At 42.6% G+C, this 21363-nt stretch overlaps 2 protein-coding genes across 9 annotated transcripts in view; one reads left to right on the forward strand and one right to left on the reverse strand.

Moving 5' to 3' along the window:
- Positions 1-20931, forward strand: part of RAVER2 (ribonucleoprotein, PTB binding 2) — a 48665-nt gene extending 27734 nt beyond the window's left edge. For 3 of the 7 annotated variants that reach the window (XM_067001272.1, XM_067001271.1, XM_067001268.1), the window contains 10 exons: positions 486-612; positions 1560-1642; positions 5113-5217; positions 5415-5526; positions 6618-6871; positions 9085-9196; positions 9561-9706; positions 11697-11786; positions 12389-12517; positions 15417-20931. In XM_067001272.1, the coding sequence (XP_066857373.1) occupies positions 486-612; positions 1560-1642; positions 5113-5217; positions 5415-5526; positions 6618-6871; positions 9085-9196; positions 9561-9706; positions 11697-11786; positions 12389-12517; positions 15417-15563 (1305 nt within the window). In that variant the 3' untranslated portion in view covers positions 15564-20931. The remainder of the gene's footprint in view (positions 1-485; positions 613-1559; positions 1643-5112; positions 5218-5414; positions 5527-6617; positions 6872-9084; positions 9197-9560; positions 9707-11696; positions 11787-12388; positions 12518-15416) is intronic. The other 4 variants (XM_067001269.1, XM_067001270.1, XM_067001273.1 and 1 more) reach the window with 4 other exon arrangements.
- Positions 17560-21363, reverse strand: part of JAK1 (Janus kinase 1) — a 58744-nt gene continuing 54940 nt past the window's right edge. For both annotated transcript variants that reach the window (XM_067001261.1, XM_067001262.1), the window contains exons 23-25: positions 20813-20930; positions 20335-20445; positions 17560-19365 (exon numbers count right to left, since the gene is read on the reverse strand). In XM_067001261.1, coding sequence (XP_066857362.1) covers positions 19264-19365; positions 20335-20445; positions 20813-20930 — 331 coding nt within the window. In that variant the 3' untranslated portion in view covers positions 17560-19263. The remainder of the gene's footprint in view (positions 19366-20334; positions 20446-20812; positions 20931-21363) is intronic.

Consider the following 21363-nt stretch of genomic DNA (forward strand, 5'->3'; position numbering starts at 1 on the left):
ACAGGGAAGCAGACGGTTGGATTATTTTTTTGTATAAAAAGAAATATGTACATTAACGTCACACAACTTTTAGCTCTTTGTGATCCGAGAAATAATAATTTGTAATGTGTAAGTTGCCATGTTGACCTATGATTTATACCTTTAGCTACTCCAAAAAATCTTGGAGAGAGGGTGAAAACATCGAGATGCTGTTAAATATGTTAGGGAGCAACAGAAAAAGTGTGAAAGTAGAAACGTAGACAAGGCAAAGAAAGACAGGTGAGAAAGACAACATGCGTGTTACCTGAGGAGAGGTAGTGCTGGAAAGTATTGTCAGTTAGCTCTAGAGAACAAACGTGGAAGGAGTTAATAGTTTGGGTTGGCATGTGGATGTTCAAACTTCAATCTTTACCATACCTTATTCAAGGAAATTGAATTTTTCCAGGGATGTAAATGCATTCTTTGTTATCTTCTGTTTGTAACATTTTTGTATCTCTCAATTTGAGATGAGAAACAATAGAAAAGGATTGCTTCCAGAGCCGAATGCAGTGCAGATTATGAAAAGTTTTAATAATCCAGCAATGTTGCAAATACTGCTGCAGCCCCAGTTGCGTGGACATGCTGTTAAACCTGGTAAGTTGTTTTACAAAGGGGTTAATAAAGAAACCCTGTTCTTAGTGAGACAATGCTTTCTGCAAAGGAGAGAAGCACCCATACGCTTTCAAAATCTGTGCAGACACTGTTTCAGTGTGTCTGTGTAGATACTTTTTTACATTTTATAAAAGCAAAAGCAAGAGATGGTTTGATAGGCTATTGTGTCTGGGTAGAAGATAGTGTTACCTATAGAAATGTTCTTACATTAATTCTGTGGTCTCTCAGTGTCATTTAGAATTAGGCTTAAAATGAAATGTCTTTTGCAGATTTAATTAAAATTGCAACTTTAAATCTGATTTGGGATCTGAATTTACAGTCCAAGAGTCTCTCCTCTTGATTCCAGTTTAAAGTTATTATTCTCTTGTATGCTACCATAGTTGTACAAAACAGTAAGAACAGCATTAGCCCAAAACATTCTCTGCCTTCCCATTAGGATGGATGTGAATAAATGTTTTAAGCAATCATCATATTCCAGATAGTGAAGGTATTAGGAATAGGCGTGGAGACGGATAATTTGAAGACTCAAGTGGAGGACAGCTAAGTTGTGTATTTTGTAAATACTGTATTGCTTCTCGCTTTTCCGTTTTTACAATGACATCAGAAGATACAAAGACACTGTGTGGGAAGTGACTATGTGTTTCAAAGCACCTTGGCTAATGCCCTGGTCTGGCAATCAGCTGCAGGCATTTCTGCCTTGGAGCTAAACTGCCAGCTTTAGAGGAGCTCCAGGAAAGTACTTTTGATCTCTAATGCGTTGTTAATTGCAGATCAAAGCTGGCTGTATTGAAAAGTTTCATTATAATGCCCCATAGTATACTGGAAAGTTTTGTGGATACCAAATCTAAAAAATATAGAATAACTTTTATAAAGATCATTACTTGCCTAACTTATAAAGTCACTGCAACTCTTTCTTGTTTCTAAAACAGTTCTTGGAGCATCTGCAGGTTTTCCTCACCTTATAAATACGGCAGTTGGCCCTCCTTTTTTACAGCTGAATAAAGTTCATCAGGTAGGCATCAAAACAGCTATTTCTGGAGATCTCAGCATGACAAAATATTTTAAAACTTTCAAAAAAATGCAACTAAGAGCAAGTGAGCTTATTAAAGCAGTCTTTTAAAAAACACACTCTATGATGAGGTTCCTATGGGGGTGTAAGAGCAGCAGACTGTGCTTGCTATTCACAAGTGACTTATTTTACCTTACTATAGCTTTTTATTTGCTAACACCTGCTGATGTAGCAACAACTGGAAAAAAAAAAAAAAGTCAAGCTACTTACACGTGCTTCATACAGAGACTTAATTGTTTTATTTTATTCAAGCCAGGAAGTTTAGCATCAATGTTTTCATTTTAAAGCTCGAAAGAACCAAAATGTGCTATATATGCCATAAAAATAGTAACTTGCAAATGTTAGCTCTTAGAAAAAAATGAACAAACAACAAAAACAAAGCCAAAACAAAACAAAAGACTATAGGCTGCTTCAAGTGTTCTCAGAGTATCTGTAATTCAGTGTAAAGTTGATGGGATTTCCATATGGACTCTGGAATTTCTGAAAGATCCTATAAGGGATATTGGGGATGAACTTGTCCTAGGAAGTGGTGAGGAGAACAGGCTAATGTGGCACCCATAACCACAGAAGTTCATTTGGCCAGTAGCCAGCGTAGCTTCCACCTTGTGTTGAGGTTCTGTCAGAGATTTCTCCAGCTCTGCAGGAGCCAAAATATGCCATTAATGTTAACGGGGGGATATTCCTAAGTGTCTTTGAGGGACTAGTCAATTGCTTTGACTTAACTATTTCTGATGTTTCAGAAATTCCCCATTTAAAAATCCACTTCGTTATTAGTTCTTATTTGTGCTTTTCTTCTGCAAACATAGACTTAATAGATCTTTAAAAAGACTAAATTAAAATACGGAGTTACTCATTATATTAGGTACATTTAGCTTTTCTGTTTCTTCTCTGCTAAAAAAACGCAGGGTGAATATATCCATTATGCATGTGAAATATGTTATTTAATTTTCCCCCATCAAATGAATTGCTTTTGTCCTCTTCAATGAAAAAAATATATCATCATTTGCTTGTACTTCTTGTATTTAAATGACATTTTCAATTGGTATATTTAGTTACTGGGGCTCTCTCTTGGAGAATCTATGCTTCCTTGGAAGGCAATGTGAATGTTTTCTAATCACAGCTGGAGAGAGGCATGTTCTACAGAGCTAACAGTGTGATTGATGATGATCCAATGTTTTTGGCTTAGAGTACTGTAGCCAAACAACTTAGTTCTTTCTTTTTGGATAGACTTACTTGTCTAATTCACTTCCAGGGAGCCTCCTGTCATTTAATTAGCTCCAAACCTGATCTAATAACCTGAATTTTACTGACAGTGATTTGATTATCCCAGATCCTTCTATTAGGCACATTTTTCTGTTATTCGGTGACTTATTTCAGAGTATTCTCTAAAGCCAGAGAACCAGGTCACTGTTGTTACTGTCCCGAAACTCAGTATACAGCATACAAGAACAAACAGTGTCTTGGCTTAACTCTCCCCACCACCTCCTCAGACACACACTGATTCAGCTTCCTGTGTATCTTGCTTTTGCTGTTTTATGTTCAAAGTTTTGTAAAGTAATTTAATGAATATAAACAATATTTTTAGAATAACTGTGCCACAACATTATGAAATAACTGATTAAAAAAAAGAATCAACAGAGAAATTTGAACAAGTAGGTTATTCATCCAATACTCTTTCAACTCTGGAGGTAGCATGACTTTTAACTTTTCTTTTAATTTCTCTTAGTTACAGTTATCATGTGCCAATACAATGTGTTTTGAGCTGTTGCAGTGATGTTTTCCTGAGTCATTCCGCTATTTACTAAGTTTTTATTAACCCAGAGACTTTCTTCTGAGGAATCTAACCAATCTGATTTTCTAGTCTTTTATTTCTGAAAGTTTTGCAGTTGAACTTTTGTGTATTTTCTTTATTGATATAACCAAGTTTAGAAAGAACATGCATTAGTGACAATAAACAGCCATGGCTAATTTCTACTGGAAATTGCTAATACAATTAAAATAGCAGGGGCATAACTGATGTATATGTGGCCCTTTGTGTTAGACTGCTTGTTTCTGAGGCCAGAATCCAGCACTGCAGCTCATCAGATTTTGTTACACTCTGATTTGGTGTATTGTGTTAGGTTTTAAAGAGTTAGAAAACCTCTGAAGGAATTTGTTTAAGAAAAGACCACGTTAAAGGCCTGGAGAGCGTTTACCCTTATGAATTTGACCCTACCACACAGAGATACCTAGACATGAAAATATGTGTGAGGCGTGTTGCAGGGGACAGTAAGATCTGCAAAGCCGTACATCCTGAGAGCTGCCATCTTTTTAGCTTCTTTACCTGGCTTTGGTGACCTTTCCTGTATAGGACATTTCAAACCACAAGGAAGGCTATACTGGTTGTGATTTGACGTGGTCAGTGCACTGCCATACGAGAAGGTTTGTAGAGCAACTAATGTTTTGTCTGGCAAATCACTCTCAGGAGCTGCTGCCAGGAAAACGGTTTCAAGCCTGTGTTCAGCTAGCATGAATCACAACGTGCTTTTGTGATACAGAGTGGCCGTAAGTCTTCTTTTGAGCCCGAGCACAAATTGCTGAATATACCAGTGGCAGAGTCTGACCATGGTGCCCCAAGGTTGTTGATGAAGTGTCTCAATTGTGGTGGCAACCGATGGGCCAGGAACTTTGAATGAAAACTATTAGTATTTGGTAGACTTTATAAATCACAGTGCCAACAAATTGTCAGCTTTTTAATGTTTCTGGAAGAGAGCTTCATGTAGATAATTCCAAATAGAAGAGGGGATAAAAACATATGTGGATATTCCTCTTTGAAAGTAATGATACTGTTTGGCAACTGCAAAGCAAGGGTTGAGAGTCCCTGCCAATTATAACAGTCCTGGAAACTGTGTAGATGTTTGACAGAGATTATGTATTAGAAATGCAATGCAAGACACAATGCAAACATTAACAAACAATGAAGTCCTTATTCATACAGCTCATAATCCACTGAAGTCCTTGTGTCTCATCTTTCTTACTGGCACGCTGTAGGTAACTCCCATATCTCTGCCTTGCCTAGTCTGTCTGCAGAGGCTTCAAACACATCTAACTTCCCCTGTTGGCTTAGATGCAGGGGCTTCAGTGGAGTCTGGATTATATTTGGACTATACTCTTGATCCTTTAAAAGCCATCAGAAAACATATTTGTGGTTGTGAGGTGAAAAAAATCTCTAGGAAAAAGAGGTTGAAAGAACTCAAAGTCACTTGCTATGAATGAATCAGGAATTTAATTATGTGGAAGAAATAGTTACGTTCCTTTGTTGCATTAATTCAGAAAGTAGTTTAAATTTCTGTAAGCAGTATCATCTGAAAATGTTTCAAGAATACGTTGTTTTCCATGACTGTCAACTGACACTTCTTTTATTAATTTCACAGAATTCAGTTCTGGGCAGTGCATCTAGCTTACTGCTGCAGAGCCCTGCTCACCTGCCATTGCCACAGCAGCAACTGATGAAGATCGAAAATGTCCAGGCCAATAGTGTAAGTTCATCACTTTAATTTTGGCTGTCTTTGGACATTCTTAGAACTGATAAACAATTGTGGTGTGTTTTTTTTTTTTTCATCTAGTATAATTTAACTATTTAGCGTATGTAAAGAATAACTGAATGTGAAAGTTATAAGAAATAGCTACAGACATTATGTTAATCGTTTACACGGTTTTCTATTCTTCCTTATAGAAACCAGGTTTGCTGGGAGAACCTCCAACAATGCTACTTCAGACAGTACTGGGAATAGGGGTAATGCCATCAGTGACTTCAGGCATGGGAACCCGTGGCGAAGCTCTTAAGTGTAAATGACATTTTATTTCATACCAAATCAGTAAAAATGCTCACCTTGAAATTAAACACCTTACTTTCTCCCACTTTACTAAAAGCAATAATGTGTTTGAACCTTGTTACTGCACAGGAAGGTAGGCATAGAGCTAGACAATAAAGCAAGTCATGTAGCTATATAGTTAGGCAAGTTAACAACGCACATAGCTATATAACTGGCTTTAGCCTGCTCATCTGGCAGGCTATTGCCATCTGAACTTGAAATGCCTTGCTTTGTTGTACCTGACTTATCTCATACTCAGGGAAGAAAGAGTGCACTGTGCCATTTGTTGAATACTTGCAGGTATTTTTAAAATCCTGCTTGCTCAGTTACTACCATGCTAGTACATGTGGAATATGTTTTTATTCAGGATCAAAATTTTGGGGTTTGTTACTTCAAAGAAGATAAATCTGAGTAGCTGGAGAAGTACTGCAAATAGAGTTTCTTAGCATTCCGTTTATTAAACTTCAATGTCTGGTCTATGACAGATATCAATTTTGAATGCAAATTCTTGCGCCAGTGATGCCCTCAATTTTTATGAAGCAAGATGAGTTGTGATACTGCTTAGAGCATCACTCTCGTTTCCTCCACAGAGATGTGTATTCGGCAGTTCCACAAGCAGTTAGGTTAATGGTAGTAGCCAGTAGCAAGGAAAACCTTTCTTCTGGGGAAAAAAAACCAAACTATTCTGAATGTCTAGAATTTACTTTTAGAGGATACTTTCTAGCTGTTTAGTTTGTAAAGAATTTTACTAATGCAAATTGAAGTCAGGGGTTTTCCCTGCTTTCCAGCACAGGACCCTCTAAGGATGTTGTTCAGAGGTTTTTTGAAAGTTAGTAACTTTCTTTTATAGTTTTCTTTAGTTTTCTTTTACAGAATTACCTTTAAATAAAGTTTGCTCCTAGGATGGTAAAAGAACAAAAACTGTCATCAGAAGTCAGTGTTCTTGTACAGCTGTAAAATAGATCGCTAAGTGTTTTTTTGCATCACTTAATAAAAACCACAAACAAAATGTACTGATAAATCTTGTCTAACAGAAAAGTTTCTCCATTTATGGTTGACTGCAGCATCTAATCTGCCTACAATTCAAACAGCAGCAGCGGCAGGGATGGGCATGTTGCCATTCTTTCCGAATCAGCACATTGTTGGTCAAGCTATACCAGGGCAAAATAACGCTCCAGAGAAACAATCAACTACCGAAGCGGTTGTCTCGGGATCACAGCCTTATCATCAGACCCTAACAAATCTTCCTGCGGGAGCCTTGCGGGCTGGTCATGCCAAACAACAAAATCAACTAAAAAGCACTGATACAAGTTTGGGGGTAAGGAACACTGAATGTAATTGGTTCCTTTTCTTGTGGTACTTTTCATCGTTTTTTCTTGCGTGGGGATTTGTTTGTTTGTTTGTTTTTGAATAACCTTTAGAGTTAACTGTAACTGCTTATTGTATTTCTTCACTAAAATTTGTTAGATCACAGGATCATTCATGAGACATTTTAAGGTCATTTCAGTTGTGAATTATAGAGAGAGAACAATAATGCTCTTTGGTGGTCCAAATGAATTAACAAAGGAATCTTTTACAGTGCTAGAGGGTTTTTTTTCCCCTGTGTATGCCTCATAGTATTTGATGATGAAATTATCTCAAGGGCAGTGTCCCTTTTAAAGACTGAAAATTGAACTTGTGGTTGAATGACATGACTAATCAGGAGCAGGTCTGCTGGTACATGGGGCCTTTGGGTTTCCAGATGGTGCATGTTGTGTGTGTGTGTGTGTAAATAATCCACTTTTAATCTGTACACATTCAGGCATAGCTGACATTTTCTTAGTCTAAAATCAGTTTTAATATTTATTCCCGTGAAGGCAAGAGGGGAATGGGATGGGATTGAAGTTGGATTAAAATGATCCATTGAAATTTTTTCAGCATGTCCTGTCACTAACAGAATTTGGTCTGTGCATTTACTTTTTTTTTTTATTATTATTAATAATATGCATAAATACTTTGACAAGTTCTTAATTAATTGATACCAGATCTGAGTTTTCCCTACATGTTTTTGGAGCACCTGAAGTGATTAGATTATACACAGTAGTGGTGCCTGCGTTTGCTAGACACCTTTGATCCTACTTTAGAAAGTATGCTTCTTAAATCACTTTTCATTGTAACGAAGTGGGATTTTACCTATGGGTAGATACACTTGGATAAAATACACAGTGTGTCTGTGTATAAATATATAAAATCAGTGTTTTATTTCTGCATTTCATTTAGTTAAAAAGAAACGTAATTAAACCACTAGAAGTCTAGATACTCCATTTATTTCTATGAATACATACGTTGTTTATCAGGAAAAGTTCTTTTTGGAAATCCTGGTAGATGTTTTAATTGACTCCTTTTCTGCAGCAGTAGACAGATGTCCCAGTTAGCAAAAATCACTTCCTTTGCAAGGCATCCACAAGCCCTGTCCTGATACTGAACAGTCGTACTATCTCAAATGCCTGTTTTTGCATCGAGAGAGAGGATTTCAGCACTCTGAAGTTTTTTGTGTTCAAAAACCATGCTCACAGTTTTTGAAAAGTTGATGATTTAATGCTATTTTACTGAAAATAGCATTAATCCATTAAAGTAATGGAGTTTTTCTTTAATGGGCTTTGAAAAAATGAGCAGACTAAGCGTAGAGTAGAATGCTTTGTAAACATCTTTGAGCTCTGTTATTTCAGACAAGCTATGTAACTTGCCATAGCTACTTATTTCCTCCATATTCCTGATGTTTTTTCTAATGCTGTGCATAAATCTCTTGCTCAAACGCGTAATGTAATGTTTTGTCTTACCCAGCCACTCAGTTATTGAAACCAGCAGCTGTTGGCAATGATTGTTCCCTTGGAATGAGCTTTGCTTTTCTCTCCCATTACACTCTGTCTATAGCTACAGATTTTCTTCTCTTCCACAGAGAGCTCTTCCCTGTCAAGGGGACATAAGCGGGTAGTGTACCCTTCCTAGTCCCTCATAGGAAAACACTGGTGGTTTGGAGAAGTGAGTCAGTTCTGATGCTTCATTTCCACTCATAAACATTTTCCTCTTTTAAGTAAGGGTTTATAAATAGAGTGATTGGTAAGATGTGTTATAATGGCAGATCGCAGACGGTATCATTTCTCCAGGCCAGGGTTCATTTGTCCTTCATTTGCTTGTGTCTGGGGGACTAGAGTTGGTTTTGTCCTGGCCATGTACAAAATGCTAACTACGTGCATCTGGAGGCATTATGGTGGTTATTATGCATTTACTTGAATGTAAAAGGTTTTTTTTGTTGTTGTTTAATATCCTTTAGTAACTTACAGTCTAAAGAGAAACATTCCTACAAAATCATTTGTCAAAAAAATGTAGGCAACGTTTCCAGATAGTTGTCCCCAGTATTTATTTTAATAGTTTGTCCTGTTACATTTCAGAGGGCTAGACTTTTTTCAAAATCATGCAGAGATACTTATCTTATTTCTGACAACTCTTGTATGAACATAATGCACACTGATCTGTCCAATTATTTCACAGGCTCCTTTGAAAAAACAGACTTCACTACTAGGAGAACCGCCAAAAGAAATACGTCTTAGTACCAACCCCTACTTGAATTTGGCAAGTGTGTTGCCTGGTATATGTCTTCCAGGTAAGCAAACATTCGTCATTTTTAGCTGGAAATTTCCTCAATCCAAATGTTCTGTTCGGCAGGTGATTCCAGTGACCACAGCATTTATCTTTAAGCAAATATTGAATTCTGTCTTAAAATTACAATGTAGTATATCCTCATAGTTAATATTTTATGTGAGAAGGGTAAATTTTCAGGGCTGATGGGCTAGCTTGATGTAGATAAACTTGTAGAAATCCGTTCAATTATTTGTAGCACAGTTTTAAGCACGTCCTAATCTGAATTAGCGAATTTCTGTCGTCATCCCAGGATATTGCTATTACATTAGTGCAACCTAATTTGTGGAATTTATGTGAACTGTGTATATTCATTGTGTTACAAACAGCAATTGCCAGTAAAGCCTCCAGTCCCCCACAGCAGACTGGACTTCCAAACAACATCGTGGATGCCGCTGTTTCTCAGGGAGCTACATCACAACACGGAATGGAAAGTTATTTTAATTACTCCCAACAGCATGGAGAGTACACCCAGGTACGTCGTTTTGCTGCACTTTGTTTTGAAGCCTGGTTTGTCACTCAGAGCTCTGGTAGCAGGATTGTTGGCAGGCTGCTCAGAGATCCCTGCCCGAGTTGCTCGTTGTTTTTCTCTGTGTACCTTTAATGCACCTCTCGGTACGCGTGGTCTGATAGCCCTGCATGCAGTTGAACAGTATTGCCCAACATCACGAATCACTCTTAAGGAGTCCTAGGCTTTCCTACAACCGAAGCCCACCCTTTTTGTTCAGAATGAACCCTTGTAAGTCCTCTTCGCTGGTAGCTTATCTCTTTCAGTGGTACAGAATAGATTTAGCACAAAGTATACCTGATGTCACTCACAAAAAGCCCTGGTGCGTTCCCTGCTGCGAGGTCATAACTGCTGGAAGATTGCTTCTTCAGAACCTGAATTCAGTACAGTCAGCTGAAATAATTATTCTCTTATAAATTCCAGCTTGGCTTTTGTCTATTTTCAAAACCACAAAGTTTTTCTCTTTCCCTTCCCAAGACAGTTTTAAAGTTTTCTTGAGCTTTGGCTAGATCCCAGAGAAGAGTGTGTTCTGTGTACCAGAAGTTCCTGTGTAGCTCTGGGAATTTGTATAGCCTCTGCCAGCTGGATTCACTGCTTGGGATTTCTTCACCGTGTGTACCGTTTGGTGGTCAGAGCATCGCCATGAAGGTGATGGGCTGCCCCTGGGCTGGAGAACGTTTTGTGGTAATACCGAAAGCAATGCAGAATCACAGCAGGGCCCCCCCGAGCAGGGCCCAGGCCCAGGCGGCCCCGGAGCTCCCCCCGAGGACCCCCAGCACCTCCCAGGCCATGCCCAGGGCCTCCTGTCCTGGCACCGTGGAGCAGAGCCCAGCCCCATCCTCCCCGCACCTCCCGTCAGGTGCTGGTGGGCACGGGGGGATCCCCCCGAGCCTCCTCTCAAGATCCTCCAGAAGGATTTCACAGACATTGGGATGCTTTGTGAAACATTTCTATATTTCTGTTAGCCAGTGTAGAAATGCAGTATACAAAATAAATACGAGAACTGGACTGTAGAACAGGTGCTCTGTAAAAAATCGTGGGCGTGCTCCGAGACACCCACCCTGACCGTGCTTAGCTCTCTTCCTGCCCTGTCCCAGCTTTCCCTCTTCCCCAGAGTCTCCTGATCTCATCCCACAGCAGGCAGACAGAAACGTGCTGTGCTCCCCTCTCCTCTCCTGGGCTGATGGTGACGAACCCTGCCTTGCCCCAGGACTTCTGGGGGTAGAGCAGGGCTGCTGTGAGGGTCGGTGGGGTCTGGAGGACAGAGAGCAGGCGTGCAGGTGGGCACGGGGTCGCTCTGTGTTAGGAGGGTGTCCCCTCAGCCAGGAGGGCTGGCAGGGACGGGGTCACTGCGTGGCGTTCGCTGCAGTGGGGACCTTTGGTGGGCCAGGCTCCCACTGAGATCGGGTCTGGTGACAAGCGTGGGTCAGAGGAGCAGGAGAGGTGACCCGCGGGCAGTCGTCGTGTGTATCATGCAAGCACTAACGTCGTCTTGAATATTTTTGTTGTCTGATTGTTGGCTTTAAGTTCATTTTGATGCCTCCTGGAGGTAGTTTGCATCCCCAAATCCTTGAAGTGTGCTGTCAAAAAGTTAGTAGTATTGCAGTATTAGAGTACTTAGCGTTACCTTTAGTATTAGAGGCACGAAGAGCTCCAGAGATGTCACGTAGGTGTAGAGATGCCTCTTGCCATCACTCACCTCCATTTGTGCTGTCCGTTCCTCCCGTGTAACAGCAATGACCCACTGCAAGGCAGCGGTGCCTCGGGTGTCTTTATGCACTTCACGTAGTTTTAAATGTTTGGATTGAGTTTTATCGTTGATGTTAACCATGTTTTGATGCTTCGAGAGCTTTGCCTTTTAATTCATTCTTATGTCCCATGAGGTCATAAGAAGTGTTTTAATTTAAGGGGATCTTAGTAGACAGCTAATGGGAAGAGGTTTTTTCCTCCTTTATAGGAGGCTGCTCAGCAGTGGTATCAGCATTATGCTCAGGCATATAACTCTACCCAGGCAAGAGTCGATGAATTTGAAAATGAAGCCTCTGAGGTGAGAACGAATTTTATTTTCTTCATGTCTCCGTTGGCTGTTTCTCCCGTCAGCCCTACGGGTGCTTTAGGACTCCGGACACTGCTGCACTGTGTTGGTACCGGGAGGGCGGCCCTGCCCCGCTCCCTCTGCAGGGCGCCCCGGCACAGCCACTCCCCAGGATCCGTACTCACGTTGCCTGCTGTTCCTCTCCTTAAATCCCTCCATCTGAAGTTACCTACTCCGTTCAGGAGGATATTAAAATACTCCTACCGAGAAACAGTAGACCGTAACGTTATTTCTCAGGGTGTCTGTTGAAGGACTGCCCCGGGCCATTTTATAGCCCTAGGTTTGTGTGAGCAATGAGGACACTTTTTTTTTTTAAAGGAATTGTGTAAAGTAAAAAAAAAAAAAAGAAATCCTACCTTTTGCTGAAGAACTTGCTGAAGAACTTGCTGCATGCCTGAGCTGCTGTGAATTGTGCACTCGTGTTTTTAGCAACAGAGTGGGACTCAGATATTTTTCTCCCTGCTCAGTGCTCATTACTGTATCGAGTAAACGTGAATGCTTGAACCTATTTTCTTTCACATGCTGGTTTATCACGGATCCCGTTCTGCATTTAGGAATCTACAGGTGGATCTTACCCAGACTACAGTACCTGCTTGCAGGTCATGCCTACATTTTACAGTGGAGCCCAGGGATCATACCAGCCAGGCAGCTTGCAGCTTCCTCCACAAAACCCATTAAATAAGGTGAGAGGAGATCCCGAGCAGAGCGGTTGCAGATGCAGCCCGAGCTACAGCTGCTGGCGGAAGCGTTCCTATTTGTCTTATGCTGCCACCAAGTGGCTAAGTGGTAAAGGAGAGGGTTTTGGAGGCCCAGCTCTGCCGAGTCCTTTCCCCAGCCTCAACAGGAAAAATAAAATGCTTTTTGTAGAATTTGGACCCGTGACAAACTAAGGCAGAGCTTTTCCGCCGTGTCACAGCCAGTCAGGATCCAGAGTAGCTCGGGAGCACACGCGGCTCCTGGTGGATGTGATGGATGAAATCCGTGGTAGGGCAGATCCCTTTGGAGCCTCCGGCACCGAAGGGATGAGTGCCCACCAGGCACCAAAACCCGCAGGCAGGGATAGGTCGGACATTTGTCAACAAACTCCTGGGAAAGATCGTATCCGTGAGGGCGAACCTGCAGAAGTGCCTCGAAGTAGGCAGGTGAAGGAGGTGAACAGAGGGTGAGGAGGTGGTTCGCGCTGGTTTCGGGTGGCTTTCGTCTGACGTGCAGACAGGGCCGTGTTTTGCATTGAGTGCCCCTGGGGTGAAAGCTCTGGAGTGGAGTGATTAGGTTATGGCAGCGTGTGGGTGGGTCACCTGCAGCCGGCACTCTGTAATAGTGTGAACCACGGCCTGGGAGGGAAAACACGGTTAAATAGCTTGCACTTGAAGTGCATAACGCGTCAGATGCAGCCTGCCTCTGTCAGACTCCGCGAGCAGAGCAGTGTTGGACCCAGCAGACACTTGGTTTTCATTAGTAAAAGAGCCGAGGGGTGAGGAAGGGCTATGGGGGGTGAGGACCAGCTTCGAGGAGGCTGTAGGGTTAGACCGACCGGAGGCCGGTTCAGCAGGATGGGGGCGAAAGCTTTCTTCAGTCTGAGCGCAGGTCTGCTCGCCTCCCGAGTGGCGGCGAATCCCTGTGGGGGTCAGCACGTGGTGCCCTGGCATTAAAGTCCTCGCATCTCACACTTGGCGTGAGATTCCCCTTTTTTTGGAGGAGATACACAAGGAGCAGGCAGCTGTAGGAATTCACAGCTGGGTAGCAGACGAGGCCTGGCTGGAACCGGCTTTGAGATGTTTGGGGATAAAGGTGGGCAAGGCCTGAACGTGTGCAGCCTCTGTCTGCGTGCTGTGAAGGTGTGCTCTGAGCTCCCCGGCAGCTCCGATACGACTGGAAACTGGAGAATTGTAAAGGCATCAGAGAGAAGTTTGGGGTGTGAGTTAGCTGCTGCCTTCCAGTTTATTTCCAGTCTGAAGAGGAAAGCTTGCGTGTGAAGGCGATGTTGAGCAGCTTGCCCTACAGTTTGTCTGAGTGCCAGATTCCACAGGAGGCAGAACGAGAGCAATCCCCTGGCACGGGCTGAACAGCAGCAGAATTTGCCGTAACGCCAGGTACTGCGCTCATTCCTAGAGTTAAAAGAGAAATCTCAGTGAGGAGGGCAGGCAGAGAGGCCCGCTGTGCTTTTGTGCGCGCTCTCCTTAGCCCTGCAATGCGTCTTCCTCCCGCTGCCCTGAGCTGTGTGGCAGAGGCTCAGAGGAGCGGGGCCTGTGTAGGAACCACAGCACCGTGTGCAGGGGCAGAGCTCGCGGCCGGCGGCCCCGCAGCTGCTGGAAGTGCAGGAGAGAGGAAGGGGGAAAACCAGAGCCTTTCCTCAAGCAAATTCCTACTTGTGATAATGACAAGGGCTCTCCAAAGTGGAGCTGGACATTTGCAAAGGGTAACTCGAGCTGCCACTGTGACCTAGTAAGGGGAGCCTCAGAGGTTTGTTGAGGAATGCTTGGCTCGGAGGCACTCGGTCGGCCCGGCTGTTCTTTTGATAAAGGAATGAGTTTCCCGGTTTGTGAAGCGTGTTACGGTTCCTAAAATATTCATCCCAACATGAGCCAAACCCCGTATCATCTGATCCAGGAGCCAGACTGGACGCAGACTGCTCGCTGTGCTCGAGCAGGATGTGAACGGGTCAGGGCCCAGTGCTACTAGGGCAGATAGGGCAGGCTTTGAGAGCAAGGTGAGCATCTGAGCCGTCTGGTAATGAAATCAGTGACATGCTGGGGGAAGAGAGAAGTGGTTAACGCTCACCAGTGCGGGTGGTGAGCTCTCTGTAGCTTCTGTTGCTGTAGGTGCCATGGATTTTGTAATTCCCTGCTCCGATGCCTCCCAAAGGGGAATTGAACGTGAGCCTGGGGTGCCCCTGTCGCAGGGCACTGGGGCAGAATCAGGGGAGCTGCGCCCTCACCAGAAACCCTGTTGGGGTCCGCCAGGACTTTGTGTATTGGTGTGAGGCATTTTGCTGAAGTTTTGATGAAACACAACTTTACTGCTCTCTCCTTCTGTTCGGTACCACGCGTAAATTCATGCCTGCGAGCGGCAGGTGGCCGCCCGTAATCCCCAACACAAACACGCTTTGGCACGGCCGGGAAACAAGGCCTTAAAAGTCCTGCTTGCAACGATAGCGGTGCCAGGGCAGGGTGACCCGTTCAGCTCTTCAGGAAAAGCAAGAGGAGCACCGGGTGGCCCACTGGGGACCTGCGTGAGAGGGTGACCGTGCCTGGAGCTGCCATGACGCCGCAGGGTGACAGCATGGCCACCGAGCTGCTGCTTTTTACACGCGCATCGTGGAGCACGGCCACCTGGCCCAGCCAGCCCCTTGCCCTCACAAAAATGCATGCACAGCAGGGCACCGGTGCATTTATGGTCGGTTTTTTAGGGAAAGGGCACAACCACTGACTCATGCGCTGTGTATAGCTGGGCTGTAAAGCAGGAGCGGGGCGTTCGGAGTTGGTTGTTGGCTCCTGGTCCTTGGTACTTCACAGACTGGAGCTTTATTTATTGACGCTGTTGCTCTGGATCATGTGTCACTTATTTTCTTCTTGCCCTTAGGTGGCTCCATCGAGAAGTGAGAAGCGAGGCTCTTCGTACCTCATTTCCTCCCCAGAAGCTGGCCCGGTGGAGTACATTGGCCAGCAACCTCAGGGCTCAGCCGTACGTTACGCAGAATCCTCTCTGAAAAAAAAACGCGTTTATTGAGACCTAACTAATCCGTCCTGCCTTGACGTGCGAAGGCAGGCTTTTCATACCTCTCCTATTTATTGCTGCCTTAACTTCAGACAAATTTCTTTCTGCGTGGGTTATAAAAAATCCCAAGAGGAACAACGCTGTGTAATGGGCAAATTCACCAAGTAACCCGTACGTATTGATCCGACGTTAGCCATTTCTCCGTAATCTGCCTTGCCTTTTGAAGGGATGGAATGGTGTTTCCATTTTTGTCTACCACTGAAATTAACAGTGGGCTGAAACTGACCAAGAGAAGTAACTTGGTAATTGTTGGTAGCTTATCAGCTGAAAGCAATAAAAATACTGAGGAGGGAATCATGAGCCTTTCTCTAGTCCTCACGCTGAGGAATTTAAAAGACAAAGTCTTAATAGTAATTTTTTTCTTATTTTTTTAACTCAGAATGTGGGTTTTTTTTCAAGCTTACTTATCCCAGGATTAAGACTTCTGCATTTACAACCTTTATATTTTTAATATTTCCTCTTAATCCTGGAGTGGAGGTATACCAAATGTATCACTAGAGTCGCTGTGATGTTTTCAATAAATGTTTTAAGTAAGATGCTGTACTGTGTGCTGCCTCACAATACTGAATTGTGTTCGGATAGGTGACATCTCAACGATGGAGTAACCTTTATCTGCTTCTAGGCAAAGAATCCACAGCTTTTCCCTGGAGTAAGTAATTTAGTTTGTGAATGGAGCCGAGAGTAAAACAGTGTCTGTGGAGTCTCCTAAAATCTCTGAGCGCAGTTGGTTTGCTGTTCCTGCACCCATCCTCCTCCCAACAGGACCGTATGGCCGTAGGGCTGCTGGAAACACGCGGACGTGGTAGGTGATTGTTAGAGGTAACCACAAGGGGAAGAAGGTGTATATGCTGTCTAGTTTACTTTTTCTGGATGTTTCTGACTTAGAGCAGAAGCAATCTTAATGGGCTCAGATGACTTCTTCAGTCCTGCCTTCCTGCTCTCCAGCCTTTTTTTGTGTTTTTTTTTTTTTTCCAAGTGTCTTTAGAAATTTGCTGCAACCCAAAGCCTGCTAGAGCAGAGCATCCTGGCTCCAGTTTTTGTTCCTTCTTACAGCTTGCCTTTTGCACAAAGGACTTCTTATTCAAAGGGAAAGCTATTTACTTGTTCACCTAGCACACAGAGTACCGGCTCAGCCCCGTGCAGGCTGCGTGCAGGGAGGCTTGTTGAGCAAGGCAGCTTGATTGGATTTCTTTTTAATTTTCAGTTTTTAAAAAGACTTGGAGTTTTTGGTTTATTAATTAAGCACCTTTGGTACAGGCTTTTTTTCCTGCTGTTAAGCCTTGTAGCTGAAGCGTTAGAAAGCTTTGTTGTTGGTGTTGTTTGTATATCAGTGTTTGTGACAAATTATGAGCCAGCCAACTGGGATGGACAGTGTGGGTTTGCTGCCCTAGAATCCTGTTGCAAATGATTTTGGAGTTAGTTCACGCAATGATGCCACTGAGATGGCACCAGCAGGCCAGCTTACTCTTGCCCTAGCTCAGCAGACAGTAGTGAAGCCATTTTTTCAATATGGATATTTTTTCTTTTTAAAGAAAGTCTTAAAATGGCAGGTCAAGCTTTGTGATGTGACCAGGATACGTATTTTCAAGGCTTAAAAAAAAAATCCTCTCCTCCCTCACTTACTATGTTCTATAGATAAGATAGTCTGCACTGGGCATGCAGGCAGGAAAGGCTTAAGACAGCCACCTACCCATGCAGTTTATGGACTTAAGTTTTTCTGGGATTCAGTATGTATTGATAAGTTCACTTGTAATATTTTGTTCAAACTCTTTATATATGGAACTTGCTCAACCTGTTACCCTTTTCAATGAAAAATACATTGTTGGTACACCTTTAAAGTGGCATTCTGCGGAACAGAACCATCTCTGGACTACTGGTTAAAGTGAGCTTAGAAGGTAGGGAAAGGTTGTTTTTAAGGCCATGTTCTGAGCACTATTCCTATGGCATACACACTTTAAAAATCTTTAATAGATGATGTAAAAAGAAACACGTGGAGGAAAAAAAAAAACTTTATTAATTTCTTTGTATAAAGAGTAACAAAGTGCTTACAGATTTAAGTCGGGCTCATACGTGACATACAGAAAAAAACAGGTAATACTGTAAAAATAAATCTGACCTGGTTGCTGCTCATAATTACAATTTTATATATATATATAGATAGATAGTTAAAGACATCTTTCTCTGTTATTGCCAGAACTATTTCCTCAAAGCACTTTCAAAATCCAGGTTTGGTGGAAAAACAGTGTTGCCCAAGTGCTAGGACGCGGGTCAGCAATAGGTTTCCAGTTAAACTACTGTTCATCGAAGACTGACAGATGTACAAAACGAGACTACACTCCTTCACTTGACTCAATTACAGTTTAAATGCTGGATCTGGTCCTGACAATAAAACTTCCCTGGTCCCAGTCTGCCCCAGCTGGGCTCTGGCACTCCTGGTCAACCAAATACTTCACAAGCATATGGCTGGAGACTAAGTCAAATTAAACAAAGGCCAGTGATATTATTTAAAGCATAATCACCTTGCATCAAGGGAGCAGCTTTACTGAAAAACTGCTAAAATGAATTAACATGCTGGCCAAAACTGACAAAAAAAAAAAAAAAAAAAGAGTACGGTGTGCACTCCTCTGGTGGCACTGCTGATAACAAGACACCTATTTTGTGTGTCTGAGGTGTTCTTTCCCTCTCCTAGGGACAGTTTTCCTGGTGTTCAGTCCTCTCCTTTACAAAATTATTCTTTGCTAGGGGAGTGTCTCCCCCCAGTCTGTACATGGCTTAATTTTCTTTTCTATCCCCAAAGAAGTTATATGTTTTCCTGCGTACATTTCCCCACACCGTGCACTGTGGCTTACCTGCAACACAAGCTGAAGATCAACATGTTTGTTTGCATGTTCAATAGCTACATAACTGGTGGAAGCTTCAGGGGGTAGAACTGTGTAATGGGGGGGGGGGCAGATGGGCTAGGAAAAGTAAATGCATTTATCCAGAGATGGGGTTTCTCAATGAAATGCATGCTGATTCATGCTTTTTTTTTTTTTTCCCCATTTTGAAACATGATGGTAGAGCAAATTTTTTTAAAAAATATGATTGATTGAGAGCGCAGAACCGCAAATGGCTTACGAAGAGTTATGATACTGTTTTCTCTGAATTTTTGCGCCCAAGTTGTTTTTTTGTTACTGAAAGGTAAGTGCACCTCAGCCAAAATTTTCTAAAAGCTTCCTCAAAAACGCCATAAAAATTATGAGTTCTCTTATGTCCACTAGGTTCACGGAATAAATGTGAACCACAGACTTGTTTTAAATGCTACAGGTTGCACTGAGATCCATGCACTGAGAACTGTAGCATTTTTTTTGACACTGCTCTTTCAGCTCACGTTTATCTGGACAGTTCAAATTGGAGCAAGACCATAATCAAATAAAGGTGAAACTGTGTTGCAGTAACTGGCGTAAAAGGAGTTGAAGCTATTGTTTCTGCCATACCTTTTAAATCAATTTGATCCAACTGTTGACTAAATAAAAAAAGGAAACCTGTTGGAAAAATAATCCTTTGAACACATTAGCACAGTCAGAATACAAATTACAGTAGTTAAAAAATGAAAGGTCTGGGCATTTATATTTTGACACACATTTAAAGCACTGACATTATAAAAAATTAATTATATTTTGCTCATAATTGTTTCAAATCCTTGAATCAGGTTGTGAAAGGTTGTCCGTTTATCATGCTTGAATATCCAGCATTTCCTCATCAGCTGGTCAACCTAGCAGAAAAAAAGAGAAATTTTTAAAGGGTGAGTAAAACAATTTGTATCTCCAATGAACATCATAGACCTGATTCTTACCGCTGTGAAGTCAAGAACGCAGGATAGAAACATGCCAAGGATTCTGCTCAGAACTGGCAAGTTTTTGAAAGCAGGGCTTTTTTTGGTTTTGTCTATGTAAAGGTTTATGTTTGATAGCGCAAACCACTGACACAGTAATAACATAAACAGCTGAAAACAATGCAACAGCTTCATTAGTTTCAGGAGTGTTTGTTTAGTCACAATATCTAGTAATTGCCTATCAGTGGCTAGGGCACTGCTTAACCAACAGCACCTGGAGCTAGAGGACTGACTGGCAGCCTGACGCACCTCTCAGTGTTGCACCCGTCTGGGCACCAGGAGCTCACTGGCGACCAGGACCTGCTGGTGCTGAGCCCTTCCAGGCCGGGGCCCACAGACAGCTCCCCTCCCCATCCTCCCGAGTCGCTGCGGCAGCTGCCTGCCCTGCCCTGCGCCGCACTGACCAGCAGCATCCTGCCTCCGACAGCCCACAGCCCGTCCCCGGCGCAGCGCAGCCAGCCCCTGGCTCCTCCACGGGCAAGAGGCCACGGGGCAGGGTCTGCTGGGGACAGCAGTCTGGGCTGCCACACACCCAGGAACTGTACTTCAAAACTCAAGGACTCCAAATGAATTTTGTGTGGAACCAGGTCCTTTAGCCAAGTTCTTAACCCCTCTGCAGGGATGTTGCAATGTGGTAAAATCAGTGCTGAAAAACATTTAAAGATAATACTTAAAAAAAACTTGCAAATGCCTTTCTAATAGAGCTGAAGCACTTCTCACTGAGAGCGTATCCAAAACAAATGTGTGGTGCTTTTGCTGCTAGTTCACTGTAAAAGGAAGAAGATTATAGAAGTGTAAAATTGTTTGCTAGTGTTAGTTTATAAAATTATAAAAGTGTAGCTGTGTTACCTCTTCTGGGCAGTTGGGAGGACGTGGCAAACGCTTTTCTTCTTGTAAGACACGCACGAGCCGTGCTACTGTCATCTGACCCTGCGTGGGACCGATCATTTTCAAGAACTCCTGTGAAAAGAGCAAGAGTCAGCTGTGCATCCTCTTACCCAGCACAAATCCAGACTCCTGCAATTTGACAGCAAGATGGCATTTCAAACTCAAAATGAAAAGAAACTGTAGATGACTGCCATGCAGGTAACGTGCCCCATACACACACACATTAGAAAACGGGGAGTGACATCTGTAAATTGAGTTTCCTCGCCAGGACGTGCAGCCTGTCACCCCAACTTACCTCTGTCTTAGTGAAAGACAACCTCGAGGGTTGTTTTCAGAAGAGAAATTCTTTCCGTTTCTTGTTTAAAAAATAAAACAAAACAACAAAAAAAAACAACTGATTTAAGCAGCCTTAACAGCAGTTTCTTTCACAACCACTTACCGCCATCGGGCTGGACTCCGAATCACAGTAGGTTAGCAGCTCATACAGTGTCACCCCAAACGACCAGACATCTGAAGCGATGTAAAATTTACTCTGAAGCAAGCATTCTGGAGCATACCTGTGGACACAATGTGACAGTGTTACATTTTTATTCACAGCTGCACAGATTTACTCGTAAGTACACATATCTAAGGTAAGCAAATTGAAGAGGTGCGCTCTGCATTTATAGAGGCCTTATACATTAAAGTGTCCATAGGGCTTGGAACGCCACAGAAGTTGTAAACAGGGTGTAACTGTTACACAGCAAATCACTGTGAGACTAAGGAGACCAAAAACAAATACAAAATAATGCAAAAAATACATCATTCAATGCAGGAAGAAATTAATAACACAAGAGCAGATTATAATCTATACTTATACAGTTTACATATCTCAGGTATAATCTACCATGTGCCTCTTTCTTGCTCTGATACCGTCTCTTTATTGAGGCCTCTTACCAAAATAGGTAAAATTATCAGGACACTTAAACGCCTAAGCTTATGGGAGCAGAC

This window comes from Anser cygnoides, chromosome 8, assembly GCF_040182565.1.
Source record: "Anser cygnoides isolate HZ-2024a breed goose chromosome 8, Taihu_goose_T2T_genome, whole genome shotgun sequence".
Lineage (NCBI taxonomy): Eukaryota > Metazoa > Chordata > Aves > Anseriformes > Anatidae > Anser > Anser cygnoides.